The 21,202-nt window shown below is 43.2% G+C and overlaps 1 protein-coding gene across 9 annotated transcripts in view; it reads left to right on the top strand.

Annotated features, from left to right (window-relative positions):
• Window positions 1–21,202, top strand: part of pitpnm2 (phosphatidylinositol transfer protein, membrane-associated 2) — a 316,594-nt gene that overhangs the window by 187,309 nt on the left and 108,083 nt on the right. For all 9 annotated transcript variants that reach the window (XM_073051985.1, XM_073051991.1, XM_073051992.1 and 6 more), the window contains 2 exons: window positions 5,699–5,932; window positions 17,169–17,522. In XM_073051985.1, the coding sequence (XP_072908086.1) occupies window positions 5,699–5,932; window positions 17,169–17,522 (588 nt within the window). The remainder of the gene's footprint in view (window positions 1–5,698; window positions 5,933–17,168; window positions 17,523–21,202) is intronic.

Here is a 21,202-nt window from a genome sequence, read left to right as displayed (position 1 = left end):
AAACCAACTACCCCGTCCTCAGCCCTATCACTATGGTTCCTAACCCCCTGCAAAGCTAGTTTAAACCTTCCCCAGTAGCTCTAGTGTACCTGCCTGCAAGGATATTGGTCACCCTTGGGTACAGGTCATCCCTAGATCTTAATGATTCAGAAGCCTGAATCTCTGCCCCCCTGCACCAGTTCCTTAGCCATGCATTCATCTGCCAAATCATCCTATTCTTACCCTCACTGGCACGTGGCACGTGGCACAGGCAGCGAACCTGAGGTTACTACCCTGGAGGTCATGCTTTTCAGCTGTCCACCTAGCTCCCTACTATCTCTGTTCAGGACCACCTCCCTTTCCCTACCTATGTCATTGGAGCCTATAACAATACATAATAATAATAATAATAATAACAACTTATTTATAGAGCAATTTTCATACGTGATGTAGTTCTGTGACTTACAATGAGCTAAAGTGCAAAAACGAAAATAAAATAAAATTAAACATGGAAACAAAAGACAAAAAGGTTATTAGTTAAAAGCAAGGTTAAATAAAGAGGATTCGAGCTGCCATTTAAAAGTGTCAACTGAGTCAGTTTAAGGTATTGAGTTCCAAATTTAGGAGTGTAGTTCAAGAAAAGCTGACCTGCCAATTGTCTTTTGAGGGAGATTGTTTAAATTTAAGAGACTGGCAGAAGAAGACGATAAGATATAGGAGCAGAATTAGACCATTTAGCCTATCGAGTCTCTTCTGCCATTTCATCATGGCTGATCTATAACCCTCTCAGCCCCAATCTCCTGCCTTCTGCCCTATCCCTTCATGCCCTGACTAATCAAATATCTATTAACCTCTACCTTAAATATACTCAATGAGTTGGCCTCCACAGCTGCCTGCGTGCAATGAATTCCACAGATTCCCACTTCCCGGCTAAAGAAATTCCTCCTCATCTCTGTTCTAAAAAAGATGCTCCTCTATTCTGAGGCTGTGTCCTCTGGTCTTAGACTCTCCAACCATAGGAAACATCCTCTCCACAACTACTTCGAGACCTTTCAACATTCAACAGGTTTCAATATGCTCACTCTTTTGAATTCCAGTGTGTAAAGGCCCAGGACCCTCAAACGCTCTTCATATGACAAGCTTTTCAACCCTGGAATCATTTTCGTGAACCTCTTTTGAACCCCCTCCAGTTTCAGCACATCTTTTCTAAAATAAGGGACCTAGAACTGCTCACAATGCTCCCAAGTGAGGCCTCACCAATACCTTATAAAACATCAACGTTACATCCTTGCTTTTATAGTCTAGTCCTCTTGAAATGAATGCTAACGTTGCATTTGCCTTCCTCACTCAATCTGCAAATTAGCTTTCAGGGAGTCCTGCACGAGGACTCCCACTCCCTTTTAGATTTTAGAGACCGGCAAAAGAAGACCTGTGAGTCGAGTAGCGTGATAAAACAAAAACAATTCTGTGATGTACTCCAGTCCCTGATCATGAGTTTTGAAAACACAAATAATATGTTTTTTGGCATCCATTTATTATGAAAACTAAGTGTTGTCTTTATTTCCCGTTAAATCCAAAAACCAAAAAATTTAAATTACTGACTGAATGTCAGAGAGATGGTAAATTGGTGTATTGCTGTGTATCGAGGTACAGTGCATACTGTTCATACAGATCAATTCATGACATTCATTGAAGTAGAACATGGTAAAAAATAGAACAGCTAATTTTATACCACAGAGATGAGGAAAAGATCTATTCAAACCTATAGATAAAAATTAACCAGTTAGAAAGCACTTTCTCAACACTGCAGTACCAAGTTAACCTGTGGGAATGCATGTATTTAAATAATGCAGAACAATGAAGCCTCTAGAACTTCCCAGAATTATACTTTGAATAAACTTATGTTTTGTAATTCAAAGGAAGACATGGGAGTCTGAGAATGCAGGTCTAACTTCATGTTTACTTTAAGCGCACTGCGCACATATCACATGGTAGCCTGATGACTGAAGCAATTCATGTATTTTTACATATAACCCATAATTAAATAATTTAAATGAACAAGAATGCTTAATTAACCAATATATATGCAAGATTACTCAAACATTCTCTACTCCCTGTTACGCTCCTGACGTTTAGGGCAACAGTGAAGTTCTTCCATCTCTGGTGGTGTTCAGGACTTCTTTCATCATGTCAGTAGCTTCCTCTCAGTTTTCACCACTGTCAGTCACACAAGTCCTGGGTCAAGACTCAGGAATACCATCACACTCAGATTCTCCAGTGCTGTTTCTGTAACAGTTTTGTTTGACCAGACAGGGTTGTTAGCCCTGAGCTGAACCCCTGATACAGGAGGATCTGTGGACCACTCTTCATCTGACCTCTACCCTTTGACCCTATCAAGAGCCAAAGTATAAAGTCCTGACTCCAGCCAACATAGCTCTCCAAGTCATTGAGGCATACAAGCCTCTAAACCCAGTGACAAGATTGTGGTCCTCTTGGAGGACTCAAACATTACTTAAATATTAAATACACAACATAACCACCCTAGAGGCATATTAAACTGTTATTCCCTTATAAGAACTACTTGAATACAAGCAGATAATTAATTGTTAAACTACGAGGAAAATATAATTAAACAGTTTAATCTAAGAATTAAACAGTCTGATCCAACAAACAATAACAGAATGCAGATTGAAATGTTATTGTTACAGAGAAAGTACGGTGGAGGCAGACAGTAAGGTGCAAGATTACAACAGGGTAGATTGTGAGATCAAAAGTCTATCTTTTTGTACAATTGCAGTGCAAAATTTCAAAGGAAAAAATCTCAAGCAATGAGTATAATGAACCTGCACAAGTATTCCATGCTAGCTGTTTAAATATATTCATACATTCACTGCCTTATGATGATTTTTTAAATAATTTGTGTACCAGTGTAATGACATTGACTATAATGCATGTAGCATTTAACCATTCAGGAAGATTATAAATTAATGGTCTTGTTAAAAATTCACTATGTTTGGTATTATTAGAATGACACATGCCTTTCAATCCTCTAAACAATGTGACATTTTCTGGTTATGTCCATTAGAATTTTGGAGTATTCTAATTCAGAAAATGTTCTGTTTATGTATGATTAAATTTAAAGATTTTGGATTTTGTTGAATTTTCTATGACATTTAAAAAGTATTTAAGACCATAAGACATCGGAGCAGAATTAGACCATTCAACCCATCAAGTCTGCTGTGCCATGGCTGATTTATTATCTCTCTCAACCTCATTCTCCAGTCTTCTCCCTGTAACCTTTGACACCCTGACTTATCAAGAACCTATCATAAACCTATCAACCTCTGTTTGAAATACACTCAATGACTTGATCTCCACAGCCGTCTCTGGTAATGAATTCCACAAATTCACTGCTCTCTGGCTAAATAACTTCCTCCTCATCTTTACTCTAAATGGATATCCCTCTATTCCATGGATTCCTACTGTGAACAGAGGGCTCCGTGGACCCCAGGTTGGGAGACTATGCCCTCTGGTCTTAGACTCCTCCACTGTAGGAAACATCCTCTCCACATCCACTCTATCTAGGCCTTTCAAAATTCGGTAGGCTTCAATGAGATCCCCTTTCATTCTGCTAAACATCAGTAAGTACAGGCTCGGAGCCATCAAACAGTACTCATATGTTAAACTTTTCAGTCCCAGAATCATTCTCATTAGCCTCCTCTGGACATAGAAACATAGAAAACCTACAGCACAATACAGGCCCTTCAGCCCACAAAGCTGTACCGAACATGTCCTTACCTTAAAAATAACCTGGGGTTACCCATAGTCCTCTATTTTTCTGAGCTCCATATACCTGTCCAGGAGTCTCTTAAAAGACCCTGTCGTATCCGCCTCCACCGCCGTCACCGGCAGCCCATTCCACATACTCACCACACTCTGCATAAAAAACTTACCCCTGGCATCTCCTCTGTACCTACTTCCAAGCACCTTAAAATTGTGCCCTCTCATGCTAGCCATTTCAGCTCTGGGAAAAAGCCTCTGACTATCCACACAACCAGTGCCTCTCATCATCTTATACAACTCTAGCAGGTCTCTTCTCATCCTCTGTTGCTCCAAGGAAAAAAGGATGAGTTCACTCAGCATATTCTCAAAAGGCATACTCCCCAATCCAGGCAACATCCTTGTAAATCTCCTCTGCACCCTTCCTAGGGTTTCCACATCCTTCCTGTAGTGAGGTGACCAGAACTGAGCACAGTACTCCAAGTGGGGTCTGACCAGGGTCCTATATAGCTGCAACATTACCTCTCAGCTCTTAAACTCAATCCCACGATTGGTGAAGGCCAATACACTGTATGCCTTCTTAACCACAGAGTCAACCTGTGCAGCAGCCTTGTGTGTCCTATGGACTTGGACCCCAAGATCCCTCTGATCCTCCACACTGCCAAGAGTCTTACCATTAATACTACAGTATATTTTGTCATCATATTTGACCTACCAAAATGAACCTTCTCCAATGCTATCACATTGTTTCTTAGCTAAGGGATCTAGAACTGCTCACAATACTCCAAGTGTGGTCGGACAGTGCCTTATAACGCCTCAGCATTACATCGTTGATTTTGTATTTTAGTCCTATTGAAATGAGTGCTAACATTGTATTTGATTTCCTCAAGACTGACTCAACCTGCAAGTTAACTTTAGGGAATCCTGCACAAGGAATCCCAAGTTCCTTTGCATCTCTAATTTTTGAATTGTGTCCCCATTTTAAAAAATGGTCTACGACTTTGTTCCTCCTACCAAAGTGCAAGGAGACAACCCCCATGAATTACTTCTGTATCTCAGAATGTTGAATTTCTGCATTTTACTGTAAGCCAGTACAGAGTAGTATACAATGAAGATTCAAAACAGCATCACTGTCAGCCTTGCACCTCCTTTGGTAGAGACATATCTTCAACCCTCCACCCGATACTTGAGGGTAGTCAGTCTTTCTGAGGGGACAGAGTAGAGGCCAAGGAACTACAATTGGGAGGACGGCACCCAGGATAGAGGAATGCAGTGAGCAGAGGGAGGAATGTTGGGTGGGGAATGAATTATTACTTAAGGACCATTCATTCATTAGGTGTCATGACATATGAGGTGGATGATCATGGTCTTTCCATGACCATGATTATTCTTGGCAAATTTTTCTACAGAAGTGGTTTGCAATTGTCTTCTTCTGGGCAGTGTCTTTACAAGGCAGGTGACCCCAGTCATTTTTATTACTGTTCAGAGATTGCTTGGCGTCAGTGGTCGCATAACCAGAATTTGTGATATGCACCTGCTGCTCGTACAACCTGCAGGCTAGTGAAGGGAAGGAGTGCCTTACACCTCCTTTGGTAGAGACCTATCTCCAGCCCACTACCTGATACTTAAGGATAGTCAACCTTATTCGAAAGCTAAGATTGAATGTCTGTGATTAGTGTTGACCAAGTGGTAAATATTTTTTTCTCTATAAACTGTAATCTTGTTCTCTGGTTAGTCTTTGTTATTATGAGGTTTTGAAAATTAATTTATTCCCTGAAAATTTTAGTAAGTGTTGCTTTTATGATATCTTAGATGAAGTTAATTTTCCTTTACATACTTAAGATTTGTTTCAACTTTATTTTTTAATATGTCTGACACTTACGCAGCCTTAAGAATAAATATATTGCTAAAATACTTCCCATATCCCTCTCTGAACCAGATCCTATTGACATTGTTAAAGACCCAATTCCACCGAATGAATATAAAACTGAAGAGGATCCCAAACAGTACAAGTCCACCAAGACAGGACGGGGACCCCTGTCGGACAATTGGATTGATGAGTGCAAAAACAGAACCGGAAAAATGCCAATTATGTGTGCGTATAAACTCTGCAAAGTTGAGTTTCGATACTGGGGAATGCAATCCAAAATTGAGAGATTTATTCACGATGTGGGTGAGTATGTGTCAGATACATCCTGTATGCTTATCATCCGAAAGTACTAATGTCAAACAAAGTTCAAAGTAAAATTATTATCAAAGTACATATATGTCACCATCTACAACCCCGAGATCTGTTTTCTTGAGGCATACCCAATAAATCTATAGAATAATAACCCTAACAAAATCTGCGAAAGACCACCCAACTAGGGCGTTCAACCAGACTGCAGAAGACAACAAATTGTGCAAGTACAAAAAAAAGAAATAATAATAATAATAAATGTGTAATAAATATCGAGAACATAAGATGAGGAGACCTTGAAAGTGAGTCCATAGGCTGTGGGAACAGTTCAGTGATGGGATGAGTGAGGTTATCCCCTCTGGTTCAAGAGCCTGATGGTTGAGGGTTAATACCTGGTGGTGTGAATCCTGAGGCCCCCTGTAGCTTCTTCCTGATGGCAGCAGGGAGAAGAGAGCATTCCCTGGGTGGTGGAGGTCTCTGATGGTGAATGCTGCTTTCCTGCAACAGGATTTCATGTAGATGTGCTCAATGGTTGGGAGGGTTTTACCCGTGATGGACTGGGCCGAATACACTACCTTTTGGAGGATTTTCTGTTCAAGGGCATTGGTGTTTCCTTACTAGGCAGTGATGCAGCCGGTCAATATACTCTCCATCACACATCTGTAGAACTTCAGCAGCTGAAGTGTTTTCAAGCTGCTTCAAGTGAGCAATGGGACCGTTTCACTTTTCATGTTTTAATGGAGTAGTAATTACTTTCTTTTCCTTTACACTTGTATAGTGGAAATGACATTAAACAGTCCTGAATCTTTAGGCCTGCCTCAAATCACACTGTTTGAGTGAAGCTACAACACAGGCATTTACCTAATAGCGTGGGAGAGTTCCCAACTCTGCCCTGTTCACAACATGCAAGACAAACTCAATCCAGGTTATGGCTATCCAACTGGTGATCTCTCGTTCACCAGTGAAGTAATGGAAGGTCATCAGCTGGGATTTCCCCTTCTCTACAGGTCAGTTGCAGCTTCTTCAGAACACCCAGCACTAGATTTCAACACAGACTTGATATAAGTGTGAAGCAAAGAGGTGAATTCTATGCATGAGGAGCCGTGATGCCCTGATAGAATTTGACAAATGTGGCTTTAGGGAGTCCTAGAAATGAAGTCACTGCACCTTAACGGGTATCTGCTCCAAGGGAAGAAAGTTGTGGTTGCTGTGAGCTAGACCATCTGAACCCCAGCACGTCACTGCAGGAATTTCTCAGGACGTGCCCTAGACCATCTGAACCCCAGCACGACACTGCAGGAGTTTCTCAGGACGTGCCCTAGACCATCTGAACCCCAGCACGTCACTGCAGGAGTTTCTCAGGACGTGCCCTAGACCATCTGAACCCCAGCACGTCACTGCAGGAGTTTCTCAGGACGTGCCCTAGACCATCTGAACCCCAGCACGTCACTGCAAGAGTTTCTCAGGACGTGCCCTAGACCATCTGAACCCCAGCACGTCACTGCAAGAGTTTCTCAGGACGTGCCCTAGACCATCTGAACCCCAGCACGTCACTGCAGGAGTTTCTCAGGACGTGCCCTAGACCATCTGAACCCCAGCACGTCACTGCAGGAGTTTCTCAGGACGTGCCCTAGACCATCTGAACCCCAGCACGTCACTGCAAGAGTTTCTCAGGACGTGCCCTAGACCATCTGAACCCCAGCACGTCACTGCAAGAGTTTCTCAGGACGTGCCCTAGACCATCTGAACCCCAGCACGTCACTGCAGGAGTTTCTCAGGACGTGCCCTAGACCATCTGAACCCCAGCACGTCACTGCAAGAGTTTCTCAGGACGTGCCCTAGACCATCTGAACCCCAGCACGTCACTGCAAGAGTTTCTCAGGACGTGCCCTAGACCATCTGAACCCCAGCACGTCACTGCAGGAGTTTCTCAGGACGTGCCCTAGACCATCTGAACCCCAGCACGTCACTGCAAGAGTTTCTCAGGACGTGCCCTAGACCATCTGAACCCCAGCACGTCACTGCAAGAGTTTCTCAGGACGTGCCCTAGACCATCTGAACCCCAGCACGTCACTGCAGGAGTTTCTCAGGACGTGCCCTAGACCATCTGAACCCCAGCACGTCACTGCAGGAGTTTCTCAGGACGTGCCCTAGACCATCTGAACCCCAGCACGTCACTGCAAGAGTTTCTCAGGACGTGCCCTAGACCATCTGAACCCCAGCACGTCACTGCAGGAGTTTCTCAGGACGTGCCCTAGACCATCTGAACCCCAGCACATCACTGCAGGAGTTTCTCAGGACGTGCCCTAGACCATCTGAACCCCAGCACGTCACTGCAGGAGTTTCTCAGGACGTGCCCTAGACCAGGGGTTCCCCAACCTGAGATCCACGGACTCTTCGGTTAATGGTAGGGGTCCATGGCATTAAAAAGATTGGGAACCCCTGTGCTCAACTCAATCCTCTTCCATCACGTCTTCATCAGTTACCGTCCATACATCATATAGTCAGAGGTGCAGGTGTTTGCTGATGACTACAGAATATTCCTTTCCATTGCAGCAAATGAAACAGCCCACATCTGCCGGCAACACGACCTAGACAACATTCTGGCATGGTTGTATAAAATAGTGGGACCCCCAGGCTATCTTCGGATTCATTTTCATTTCTGTACACTGAAACATACAGTGAAATGTGTCGGTAATGGTTACTTGAAAAACAAAGCAAAGCCCCTGAGAGACTGAGAGAGTGAATTGCCACTGTGTGGCGTGCTTACAAATAACTGAGTTCCGAGTCAAGAAAAGTGTGTTCGATCCTTTATTACGAAACCAGCAAAGACAAGCAATCAAAGTTAACAATATCAGAATTAGCTTCACCAAATTAGTGAAATAAGTGGGGGAAAAAACCCAAAGTTAGCAGTCAACAAAAGATATTCATCCCCAGCTCAAACCACACCCCCTCCCAAACTTAGGAACAAAGTGTGAATGAGTGACTATACTCATTTACTTCTACCAACCCCTAGTCCACGTGACAAATTACCGTAACCCTTAATAAAAACGGACAACACAAAATTCAATGCAAACAAACAGCAAGTAGATACATGGCTCCTGCAGCTTCACCAGGCAGCATCTATGGAAAAAAGTGCTGCCTGGCCTGCTGAGTTTTTCCGGTATTTTGTGCGTGTTGCTTGGATTTCCAGCATCTGCAGATTTTCTCTTCTTTGTCCAACAGCATCGAACAGCCAGCACAACCGAAGGATGTGCTGGGGGCAGCCAACAAGTTTTGCCACACATTCCAGTGCCAACACAGTATGTTCTCAGAACAACATAGGCAGCAGCAACAACAAAGAAGCAAGTCCCTTTCCTTCCACCCACTCACACTCTTAACCCCAGGACAGGCCATAGAAGTCCTCAAAGTTCAAAGTAAATTTTATTATCAAAGTACATATGCAACACCATATACAACCCTGAGATTCATTTTCTTGTAGGCATTCATAGTAAATGGAAAGAAACACAATAGAATCAATGACAAACTGCACACAACAGAGACGGACAAACAACCAGTGTGCAAAAGACATTGAACTGTGCAAATACAAACAGAAAAAAAAGAATAATAAATAAATAAGCAATAAATGTCAAGAACAGGTGTTGTAAAGTTTTTAAAAGTGAGTCCATTGGTTGTGGAAACAGTTCAGTGATGAGGTGAGTGAAGTTATCCCCTTTGGTTCAAGAGCCTGATGGTTGAGGAGTAATAACTGTTCCTTGACAATCAGTGGAGTTATCATCCCTAATCCCAACCATCTACACCATAACTGGGTTAGATTTGGTGAGAGGAGGTCACTGTTTCTCAGAGACTCAGCTAACTTGGTCACCAAATACTGTGGTGCCAGGAGCTGGTTGGGTAACTGGCATGTCCTAAAACCCCACAGTTTGACACTGTCAACAGAGCCAAAGCCATTATGGAATACTGTGCTCTTTACCGGACAAGCACAATTTCAGCGACACTCAGAAAAAACCTTCATGTTCAGTTCACTGACATTGAACTGTACACATGTATGCCAGCAACTGAACCAACATTCCTCTGGACCAAGGTGCACAAATACAGTACATATAACACACACACACACAACACCTAAAGTAATATTACCACAAGTAAATTAACAAATAATAAGGTGCATTTATGACACAAGTTAAAAAGTAAGCAGCATAACGATATGGCCTGGGGGAAGGAACTGTTTTGCATCGTAGCACTCCTGCGGTACCTCCTGCCTGGTGGCTGGATGGATGAGAGGGATCACTGACAATCCCAAGGGTCCTGCATGTGCAGAGCTCCTGGTAAATATCTCGGATGGGCGGAAGAGAGACCCTGATGATCCTCTCTGCAGCCCACGCAACCATTTGTAGGGCTCGCGGTCAGATGCCCTACAATTCCTGTACCAGACGGTGATGCAGCTGGTCAGGGCACTCCTGTGGTGCTCCTGTAAAATTTAGTTAGAATGAGAGTGGGAGCCTTGCTTGCTAACTTGCGTCAATCTTCTCAGGAAGTGGAATTGCCGTTGTGCTCTCTTGACCAAAGGGACCAGGTGAGATTGTCTGTTACGAGCATTCCCAGGAACTTGGTGCTCCTAACTTTCTCCACAGAGGAGTGGTCAGCTTGGACGTTCCTAAATCTGACAGCACTCAGGATGAAAGAGCCCCATCAACTACCCTATGCGATTCAGCTACCGGCACACTGTGGCTGCAATACGTGCTCTCAACACCTCAGGCATCTCCCAAATCGCTGAACGTTCCCATCGAAAAGCACAGGTGCAGGGACTGCATACGGTCGCCAACTTCACCTCCAGGTCACACAGCACTCCAAGCTTGGGAGGCGTACACTCCCTCCCATCCTGCACTGCGGTTGAAATTTGTGGTCTTCCAGCAGCAGTACCGTGCAGACATAATCACAAAAAAATTACAAAAACAATATGAATAAATATACTTATCAATGGATAGATAGATAAAAAGAGAGCAAAATAATGAGGTAGTGTTCATGGGTTCATTGTCCATTCAGAAATCTGATGACAGAGGTGAATAAGCTGTTACTAAAACATTGAGTGTGTGTCTTCAGGCTCCTGTATCACCTCTTTGATGGTAGCAATGAGAAGAGGGAAAGTTCTGGATAGTGATACTCCATAGTGATAGATGCCTCCTTGAGGCACTACCCCTTGAAGATGTCCTGACTGGTATGGCTAGTGCCCATGATGGAGCTGGCTGAGTTTACAACTTTCTGCAGCATTTTCTGATCCTGTGCAGTGGCCCCTCCACACCAGATGGTGATGTTACCAGTTAGAATGATCTCCACTATCCTCTAGAGTTTTGCTCGAGCCTTTGGTGATGTACCAAATATCTTCAAACTCCTGATGCAATATAGCTGCTCCCTCCCATCAGGAACACCTCATGAAGGGCAGATAGAGATGGACAACAAATAGTGGTCTTTCTGAAATGCAGTACGCATGAAAATGGAATATTCTTCACTTCTTTATAATGGATGTTCCTAACCCCTGCTTGGTTAGTGAATGAAAATAGAGGGGGAGATGTATTTGCACTGGTTATCAACAGTAATGGAATCAGTAAATGCATTGGAGACATCAAATCTACATATGTCTTTGTATTTTTTTATTGAGATACAGCACAGAATTGGTCCTTTCGGCCCTTTGAGCCGCATAGCCTAGCAATCCCCCAATTTACCCTAGCCTAATCAGAGAATAATTTACAATGACCAATTAACCTACTAACTGGTACACCTTTGGGTTGTGGGAAGAAATTGGAGCACCTGAAGGAAATGCACATGGTCACGGGGAGAACATACAAACTTCTTATAGGCTGTGGTGGGAATTTAAACTGTAGTCATTGGTACTGTAAAGCATTGTGCTAACCGCTACAAGGTTAACATCTAGTTTGTAATGCTCTGAATAGCTTTGTCATTGTGTATGCCTCGGGGATCGTGCTTATTCAGTTGCAGAATCCTTTGAAAACAACTTGCTCTGTTGTCTTGGTCTTTACAGTTAATTCACTTGTCTCTGAAATCAATTTGCAAACTGCCACCTGATCTTATTCTGTACTATTCAGAAACCTACATGCAAATTTTAACTCCGTAAATGAATCTGAATTGGTGGGATTAAAGGCAGATTAATTTGAGCAATTGTCAATGATATTTGCTTGGTTAAGAGCTTTGCAGTTTTCATTTATAACTCAAAGACTTTTCTTTAGTAAACTGAACCCTGGATTATCTAAAAAAACAAAACTAAGAAACATTTCAACATGAACAAAATTAAATATTTTCCCAGGCAAGAATATGGCAGTGGTTTATATCATTGTGGAATGTTATTTAATCTGATTGTTTCTCTATGTTGGCCCAGGTGCCACACACACTCAGATGCTGAAACACAGTGATTTTCGTAACATTTAAAGTTTCCTTCATACCACTGTCATTCTGAGAGTAGACCGCAGTCCTGGTTTGTTGAGTGCGAAGCTGGTGAATGGACAGTCCCTGGGCAAGTGTAGGAACTCTGTCTGTGATGCCACTGGTGTTTAGGATATCAATGAAGGTTCAGGGCTTCCTTCATTATGTCAGTAGCTTCCTCTCAGTTTTCACTCCTCTCAGTCATGTAAGTCGTGGCTGGAGACTCAGGAATACTGTTGCACTCAGATGCAAAACGATTTCTCATTGCTGTTTCCATAACAATTCTGTTTCACCAGTCAGATTTGTTAGCCTTGAATTGCGCCCCTGAACTTGGAGGACCGGTGGACCACTCTTGGTCTGGCCTCTACACTTTGACCTATTTGGCATGGGTGAGCCTACCAAGAGCCAAAGTATAGAGCCTCAACTCCAGCCAACATCGGTCTCTGGGTCACTGAGGCACACAAACCCTTAAACCACCAAAGGGTTGTGGTCCTCTTGGAGGTGGGCAAGGGTAGGAGAGGGCAGAAAAGGTATTACATTCTAGATTGCCAGCAGAGCAAAATTAACAAGTGGGAAGTCAATAAAGCAGGTATCATCTGAGCAGGAAATACATACTTTGGGGCACTACCTTTGCCAGAACTCACTTCTGCTAAAGGTTGAAATATGAATGTCTCATTGTAAACATAGATTTTTAATCCATATTCCAAATTCCCAGCAGATGGGAAATCAAGAAAACCTGCAGGACTTCCTGGTAGCCAAACACTTTAATTCCGATTCCCATTCCCATTCTGATGTGTCGTTCCATGACTTTCTTGTGCCAAGGTGGAGGAATTACACCTTGTATTTCGTCTGGGTAGCCTGCAACTTGATGGCATGAATATAGATTTCTCCTTCCGGTAAACAAATTTCACCACCCTCCCCAACTTTCTCTATCCCCCATTCTAACTTTAACCAGTTCTCACGTGCCTATCACCTCCCACTGGGTCCCCTCTTCCTTCCCTTTCTCCTATGGTCTGTTCTCCTTTCCTAATAGATAACCTTTCTCTCCAGCCCTGTACCTTTCCCACCCACCTGGCTTCACCTATCACCTTCCAGCTGTTGTCCATCCCCTCCCCCACCTTTTTACTCTGACGTCTTCTCCCTTCTTTTCCAGTCCTGAAGAAGGGTTTCGGCCCAAATCGTCAGCTGTTTATTCATTTCCATAGATGCTGCCTGACCTGCTGAGTTCCTCCAGAATTTTGTGTGTGTGTTGCTGTGGATTTCCAGCATCTGCAGACTTTCTCATGTTGCAGATATTATAAGTGCTGAAACAGAATGTTGAGCATAGAAAAGTACAACACAGGAACAGGCCCTTCAGCTCACAATGTTCTGCCAACCCAAATAAAATTAGTAATCAAATTGCCAACTAATCTAATCCCTTCTGCCACACAATGTCCATATCCTTCCCTTTTCCTCTCATTTATGTGCCTATCTAAACATCTCTTAAAAGTCTCTGATGTTTCTGCCTCTACCACCACCTCAGGCAACTCATTCCATGCACGCCTCACAGCTCCTTTGAAATTACCCCCTCTCACCGTAAGTGCATCCCCTCTCGTATTAGACATCTCAGTCCTGTCTAATCCCTTATTTTCCAGTCTTGAAAACTCTACCTATGCCTCTTATAATCTTCTAAACCTTTATCAGATCTCCCCTCAGCCTCTTCTGTTCAAGAGAAATCAAACAAAGTCTGTCCAACCTTTCGTTATAACACATTTCCTCTAAACCAAATAGCATCCTGGTAAACCTCTTCTGCGCCCTCTCCAAAGTCTCAACATCCCTTCCTATAATGGGGTGACCAGAAATATATGCAGCTAAACTAGATTTTTATAAAGCTGCAACATAACTTCCTGAATTTTGAGCTCAGTGCCTCAACTGATAAAAGTAAACATGCCATATGCCTTCTTAATCACCCTATCGACCTGTGTAGCTACTTACAGGGAGCTGTGGACTTGGTTCCCAAGATCCCTCTGCTCATCAACACTATGAAGAATTGTGCCCTTAACAGTGTTCAGTCTGTTCAACACTTCACATTTGGCTGGGTTAAACTCTATCAACAATATCAGCGTTTAGTAATCATTGAGACCGCTGCAGCGCCTCAGCCCCAAATGCACATCTGCCTCCACAATGCTGCCTGACCTCCTATGCTTCTCCAGTACTTTGTGATTTTTTGTTTGTCACCACAACTTCACTCTTAATAAGCTAGTGACATGACATTTTTAAAAATTTTTTGTTCATCGACAGTTATGAACACTGAATGCACTGTGTCCACTGCATCAGACAACTTCATCAAATTAGTTGGCCATATTTAACAGATCTATGCTAGCTTTCTACATTCAATTCAAATTTGTCCGAATGATTTGGTTCCAGACCTTCCCAGCATCAGGGCTGGACTAACTGTTCCACAAGGAAAACATCTTCACTCAGAGGGTGGTGAGGGTGTGGAATGAGCTGCCAGCACAAGTGGTGCATGTGAGCTCGATTTTGAAGTTGAAGAGAAGTTTAGATTGGTACATGGATGGTAGAGGTATGGAGGGTTATAGTCCTAGTGCAGATTGATGGGACTAGGCAGTTTAAAATTGTATGATAGATAGATAGATAGATAGATACTTTATTCATCCCCATGGGGAAATTCAACTTTTTTCCAATGTCCCATACACTTGTTGTAGCAAAACTAATTACATACAATACTTAACTCAGTAAAACTCAGTATGGCATGGACTAGATGGGCTGAAGGGTCCGTTTCTGTGCTGTACTTTTCTATGAATAGATGCTGGGACTATCCCTACAGCCACTTTTAAATAAGGCTGTTTTCCAGTTCTGATTTGGAACTAATTATTCAATTATCTTGGAATATCACAACTCAAAAAGTTCAAAGTAAATTTATTATCAAAATACCTATATGTCACCTTGTACAACTGTGAGATTCATTTCCTTGTCAGCATCCACAGTAAATGCACAAACTACCAGTGTGCAAAACAAGACAAACTGTGCAAATGCAAAGAAATACAAATAATAATAAATATTATATAAATAAAAAATTATACTGAGAGCATGTTATAACATGAGTGAGTCCATAGGTTCAGTTCAGTTCGAGATGAGTGAGGTTATCCATGCTGATTCAGGAACCTGATGGTTAGACAATGTCCACAAGATATAGGAGCAGAATTAGGCCATTCAGCCCATTGAGTCTGTTCCACCATTTCATCATAGCTGATCCATTTTCCCTCTCAGCCCCAGTCTCCTGCCTTCTCCCCGTATCCCTTCATGCCCTGACTAATCAAGAATCTATCAACCTCTGCATAAATATACCCAAATGACTTGGCCTCCACAGCCGCCTGTGAACAACTAATTCCACAAATTCACCACTCTCTGGCTAAATAAATTCCTCCTCATCTCTGCTCGAAATCAACATCCCTCTGTTCTGAGGCTGTGTCCTCCCTCAGCATAGGAAGCATCCTCTCCACATCCACGCTATCTAGCCCTTTCATCATTTGATAGATTTCAATGAGCTCTCCCCCCCCTCCCCCATTCTTTCGAATTCATGCGAGGACAGGTCTAGAGCCATCTTCACAGCTCCTCATATGATAAGTTATTCAATCCCAAAATCATTTTCATAAACTCCTTGAACCCTGTCAGCAAATCCTTTCTTAGATAAGTATATAACTGGTCCTGAACCTGGTGCTATGGGACCTAAGGCTCCTGTACCTCCTTTGCAATGGCAGAAGTGAGCGGAGAGCATGGCCTCAAAGGTGCAGGACTCTGAGGATGGAGTCTGTTTTTTTTTGTAGCAGTCAAAGTAACCCTGCCTTTCTCCCTTTCAAATTCCAACTCCTTCCCCATCCCTCCAACTCTCTGTCCTCTCCCAATCCGTTAAGCAGCATGGGTTTAATCTGTACTAAATGGATTTTAGTTATCACGAGCCTCCTGTAGCTAGAAGTGTGGATGGCATGTGCCTAGGGTTTAGGGTCATAAAGAGTGGGTGGCTGTTTAAATCCTGTATCCACCTATACAGTCTGTTAGTCCATTCCTGGCTTCATCTTCAGATGGTCCCACCTGCTGTGTGTGTGATTCTTCGGAGCTAACTATTTTATTCATGAAGGATCCTTTTCCTTGTTAGCAGGAGGTAAATCCAGACCAACACACACAAAATGCTGGAGGAACTCAGCAGGTCAGACAGCATCTATGGAGATGAGTAAACAGTTGATGTTTCAGGCCAAGACCCTTCATCGGGACTGGAGAGAAAGGGGGAAGATGCCAAAATAAGAAGGTGGGGGAAGAGGAGTTTGAAGTGAGAAACTGGGAGATGACAGGTAGAAAAGACAAAGGGCTGGATAAGCAGGGATCTGATAGAAGTGGAGAGTGGGCTTTCAGAAGAGTTAAGAGTCCAGAGTGGGAAAATGAAGTGAAGGGGGAGGGAAAAATATTACCCAAAGTAGAAATCGATGTTCATGCATCAGGTTGGAGGCTGACGAGATGGAATATGAGGTGTGTGTTCCTCCTGAAGGTTGCTCTAAGTTTGGTACCACAAATGGTCACAACAAAATTCCATCACCATTTCAGACATCCCTTTGTCACCTGGTACATTGTTTAACAATGGAATAGGTTTTTAATTTCTCATTTTCTGCTTGTTTGTTACCGTCTTTTATTTTGGAATGTCACAAATACAGTGTAATATTGTGATGTAATGAAGGTCTGTAGAGGCCACATGGAATAACATTCCTGCTTGGTTGAAGAGTCTTTTCATAAATTATAGGTTTAAGGAAGGTGATGCTGAGGGCTCACCGGCAAGCGTGGTGTTGGCAAGACGAGTGGTATGGTCTGACCATTGAGGACATCCGGCAGCTCGAGCACGAAACACAGCTCATGTTGGCCCAGAAAATGGCCCAGTTTGTGACCCAGTTCAACGTAAATGACAATGAAACCGAGCCAACAGGCCTGGCCCAGTTTTCCAGTGAGCGAGAGCAGGACACCAACAATGCCAATGTCAGCCTGGGTGCAGACTCCAGCACTGCCAACCTGAAGGACTATGGCGACTCCTTAACAGAAAAAGCACTGACCAAGCAATGGTCCACGTCATCCAAATCATCCCATTCATCAGTGAGAGGAGGTAAGCCCTGAGAGCTCATGGTTCTCGTGATCTCCGCTCTTGTTGTGTCTTTCCATTATGCTGTGTGCAGAGCATGTTACAGGGGTTGAGCTCAAGCTGCTTTATAGAACATAGAATAGTACAGCACATTACAGGCCCTTTGGCCCACAATGTTGTGCTGACCCTCAAACCCTGCCTCACATATAACCCCCCACCTTAAATTCCTCCATATACCTGTCTAGTAGTCTCTTAAACTTCACTAGTGTGTCTGCCTCTACCACTGACTCAGGCAGTGCACTCCACACACCAACCACTCTCTGAGTGAAAAACCTTCCTCTAATATCCCCCTTGAACTTCCCTCCCCTTAACTTACAGCCATGTCCTCTTGTACTGAGCAGTGGTGCCCTGGGAAGAGGCGCTGGCTGTCCACTCTGTCTATTGCTCTTAATATCTTGTACACCTCTATCATGTCTCCTCTCATCCTCCTCCTCTCCAAAGAGTAAAGCCCTAGCTCCCTTAATCTCTGATCATAATCCATACTCTCTAAACCAGGCAGCATCCTGGTAAATCTCCTCTGTACCCTTTCCAATGCTTCCACATCCTTCCTATAGTGAGGCGACCAGAACTGGACACAGTACTCCAAGTGTGGCCTAACTAGAGTTTTATAGAGCTGCATCATTACATCGCATCTCTTAAACTCTATCCCTCGACTTATGAAAGCTAACACCCCATAAGCTTTCTTAACTACCCTATCTACCTGTGAGGCAACTTTCAGGGATCCGTGGACATGTACCCCCAGATCCCTCTGCTCCTCCACACTACCAAGTATCCTGCTTTGCTAGAAAATGGCCTATATCATGATGCTCCATAATGCAAAGCCACATCATCTATAAACATACAACAGTACAACACCATACAGGCTCTTTGGCCTAGAATGTAATGCCAAGATCAGTCTAAGGCAGGGGTTCCCAACCTGGGGTCCATGGACTCCTTGCTTAATGGCATTGGTCCATGGTATAAAAAAGGTTAGGGACTGCTGATCTAACCCTTTCCTCCCACGTAGCTTCCCAGTTTTTCTTACATCCGTATGCCTACCTAAATGGAGTACTATAATAGAGAAGTACACCACAGAAACAGGCCCTTTGGCCCTTGTAGTTCATGCCAAAATGATTTAAACTACCTACTTCTGTCAGCCTGCATCAGGACCATAGCCCTCCACATCCCTACTATCCCTGTACCTATCCAAACTTCTCTTAAGCATTAAGATCAAGCTCGCTGCACCACTTATGCTGGCAGCTCATTCCACACTCTCACGACCCTCGGGGTGAAGAATTGTCCCCTCATTTCCCTTCACCTTTCACCCTTAACCTATGACCTCTGGTTGTAGTGCTCACCCAACCTCAGTGGAAAAAGTCTGCTTGCATTTACCCTGTCGATACCCCTCATAATTTTGTATACCTCTATCAAATCTCCCCTCAATCTTCTATGTTCTAAAGAATATAGTCCCAACGTATTTAATCCTTCCTTATAACTCTGATCCTCCAAACCCGGAACATCCTTGTAAACTTTCTTTGCAGTCTTTCAGCCTTAATTGTATCTTTCCTGTAGGCAGGTGACCAAAACTGCACACAATACTCCAAATTAAGCCTCAGCAACATTTTATACAACTTCAACATAACTTCCCACTCCTGTGTACTTAATACTTTGATTTATGAAGGCCAATGTGGCAAAAGCTTTCTTTAGGAATCTATCTACTTGTGACGCCACTTTCAACAAATTATGTACCTGTATTCCCAGATCCATTTGTTCTACCGCACTCCTCAGTGCCCTACCGTTCACTGTGTAAGTTCTACCCTGGTTGGTCCTCCCAAAGTGCAACAGCTGACACTTACCTGCATTAAATTTCATCTGCCATTTTTCAGCCCATTTTTCCAGCTGATGCCAAACCATCTGCAAGCCACGATAGTGTTCCTCACTGTCCACTACGCCCCCAATCTTGGTGTCATCCACAAATTTGCTGATCCAGTTAACTACATTATCATCCAGATCATTGATATAGATGACAAACAACAAAGGACCCAGAACCGATCCTTGCAGCACTCCACTAGTCACAGTCCTCCAGTCAGAGAGGCAAACTTCTACTACCACTCTCTGGCTTCTGCCCCAAAGCCAATGTCTGTTCCAATTTACTACCTCATCCTGAATGCAAAATTATGCCTCTTAACTCTCCCTAATATATCTGCCCTACCATCAACCCTGGAAGCACATTCCACGCACCTACACTCCAACTACCTTGGACATCTCCCTCTATAAAAACACAAGAAAGTCTGCAGAAGGGTCTCAGCCCAAAACATTAACTGTTTATTCATTTCCATAGATGCTGCCTGACTTGCTGAGTTCCTCCAGCATCTTGTGTGTGTTGCTTTGAATCTCTCCCTATTCTTTCTTCTAATCACCTTAAAATTATGCCCCCTTGCCACTCTGGGGAAAAAGTCTCTGGTTGTCTACACTGTTTATGCCTCTTATCATTTTGTACACCTTTATCAAGTCACCTCTCATCCTCCTTTGCTTCAAAGAGAAAACCCTAGCTCACTCATCCAATCCAATCCACATGAGACATGTTCTTCAATCCAGGCAGCATCCTGGTAAACCTCCCCTGAAGATTCCACATTGTTCCTGTATTAAGACATCGAGAACTGAATGCAATATTCCAGGTGTGGTTTAACCAGGTTTTATAGAGTTGCAAGGTTACCTCACAGCCCTTGAACTCAATTCCCAGACAAATGAAGGCCAACACACTTTCTTAACGACCTATCTTGCAGCAACATTAATTTATTGATGTAGACCTCAAGATTCTTCTGTTCCCCCACACTGTTATGAATCCTATCTTTAACTCTGTCCTCTGCCTTTGAATTTGACCTTCCAAAGACAATCACTTCACACTTTTCCAGATTGAACTCCATCTGCCACTTCTCACCTGTCATGTGCACATGTTCAAGAAATGAGAGTTGAGAAAAATTGTGTTTATTGTCATTTATTTCACATAAATTCCGTGAATTTGTTACTGCATCTCAAATTTTTGGGTAGTGGTTTCTGAATTCTGTAAGAATTAATTTACATTACTCAGCTGACCATAACGTTGGGGGTGGTGATCACCTGTATATGGAATCTTACTGTGCACAGATGATCTGTTTGTGTTCCAGTAGTGTTTGTATTCTGAAGTACATCAATACGTTGAGATACCCTGAGGTCGTGGCAGGTGCTGGTTAATATAAAAGTACTTGTTTTGTTTCCAATCTTGTTGTCTTTGTATGAACTTCCCTTCCCTGACCCTGGATCTTGGATGTGCTGGTTCATTGTAGCTTTGCTGATTCCTTGGCTGCAAGCTGCAAGATTCAAAGTTCTAAGTGCAGTTTATTATCAAAATATGTATTCCTTGTACAGCCTTGAGATTCATCTCCTAATAGAAAGTTACAAAACAAAGAATCCAAACGACCCGTTAAAAACAAAAGAAGGCCATCAGACATCCAGTATGCAGAAAGAGAAAAAAAATTGTGCCAAAGATAAAGCAAGCAAACAGCATTGAGAACTGAAGTTCACAACGCCAGGCATCACTGCAGCCGATCGAGAAGTCCTCTAGTTGCAGGCCGTAGCAGCCAGCTGAACTGGCCTGTCACTCAAGATTGTTTGTCATTTGCAGT

This window comes from Hemitrygon akajei, chromosome 7 (assembly GCF_048418815.1).
Source record: "Hemitrygon akajei chromosome 7, sHemAka1.3, whole genome shotgun sequence".
Classification (NCBI taxonomy): Eukaryota; Metazoa; Chordata; class Chondrichthyes; order Myliobatiformes; family Dasyatidae; genus Hemitrygon; species Hemitrygon akajei.
This window is presented reverse-complemented; position numbering and strand designations above follow the sequence as displayed.